Genomic DNA, 852 nt, shown 5'->3' on the forward strand with positions numbered 1-852 from the left:
CCTCCCAGCTCTATCACTGGGCTATAGTCTCTATCCTTATCACTATCTCTATGCCTGTCTCTAAGGAAAACTCACAATTACATGGCACTTAACTAAGCAAGATAGAGATAGTAGTGGAGAAAGAAGAATAAGTAAACTGAAATGTGTAATGATTTAAATATATTAAAATGACAACAGAAAACTTTCCAAGGAAAGTCTCAAAAGGACCATGAACCCCTCTTATGTGGACCAAATTATGGATGTGTATTTTCAGCCTGTAATCCCACCTGTTATCTCAGGGTGTTTCAGGAGAATCAGGAGTCCATATCTCAGGGTAGTGCTGGTTGTCTCTATTCCTGCTGCAAATAGATCAGTTACAGTACAGACCAAGTTTTTAATGGTAAATTCAGACTGCGGTTGTTGCTTTTCCTAGGAATAATTTGGTATGATTAATGGAAAAGTAAGGGACGCAGCAGGGCACAAGGGAAAGCATGATAGATTTGGAGGCAGAAGACCTTGGTTTGAATCCCAGTTCTGATTTTTTTTAATTTTTTGTGGGGAAGCAATCAGGGTTAAGTGAGTTGGCCAGGATCTCACAGCCCATAAGTAAATGAAGCCAGATTTGAAAGCAGGTTCTCATGACTTCAGGGCCAGTGCTCTATCCATTGTGACACCTAGCTGTCCCTACCACACCATCAGCTCTGATCTTGAACTTGGGCAAGTCATTTAATCTTTTTATGTTTCAGTTTCCTCAATTGTAAAATGAGGGAGTAGGATTCAATGACCTCCAAGATTCCTTGCAGATCTAAATCTATGATCCTATAAATAAATTAAGTTTGAGCAACACAATCCAAAGTGTAACAAGAAGCTGGC

At 39.7% G+C, this 852-nt stretch overlaps 1 protein-coding gene across 1 annotated transcript in view; it reads right to left on the reverse strand.

The window, feature by feature from the left end:
• Nucleotides 1–266: 266 nt before the first annotated feature.
• Nucleotides 267–852, reverse strand: part of LOC114034154 (cytochrome P450 2C19-like) — a gene marked incomplete at its 3' end in the record, with an annotated part of 8,560 nt that continues 7,974 nt past the window's right edge. The window contains exon 5 of the mRNA XM_027849759.1: nt 267–408. Coding sequence (XP_027705560.1) covers nt 267–408 — 142 coding nt within the window. The remainder of the gene's footprint in view (nt 409–852) is intronic.

This window comes from Vombatus ursinus, unplaced genomic scaffold, assembly GCF_900497805.2.
Source record: "Vombatus ursinus unplaced genomic scaffold, bare-nosed wombat genome assembly UNPS02008300.1, whole genome shotgun sequence".
Taxonomy (NCBI): domain Eukaryota; kingdom Metazoa; phylum Chordata; class Mammalia; order Diprotodontia; family Vombatidae; genus Vombatus; species Vombatus ursinus.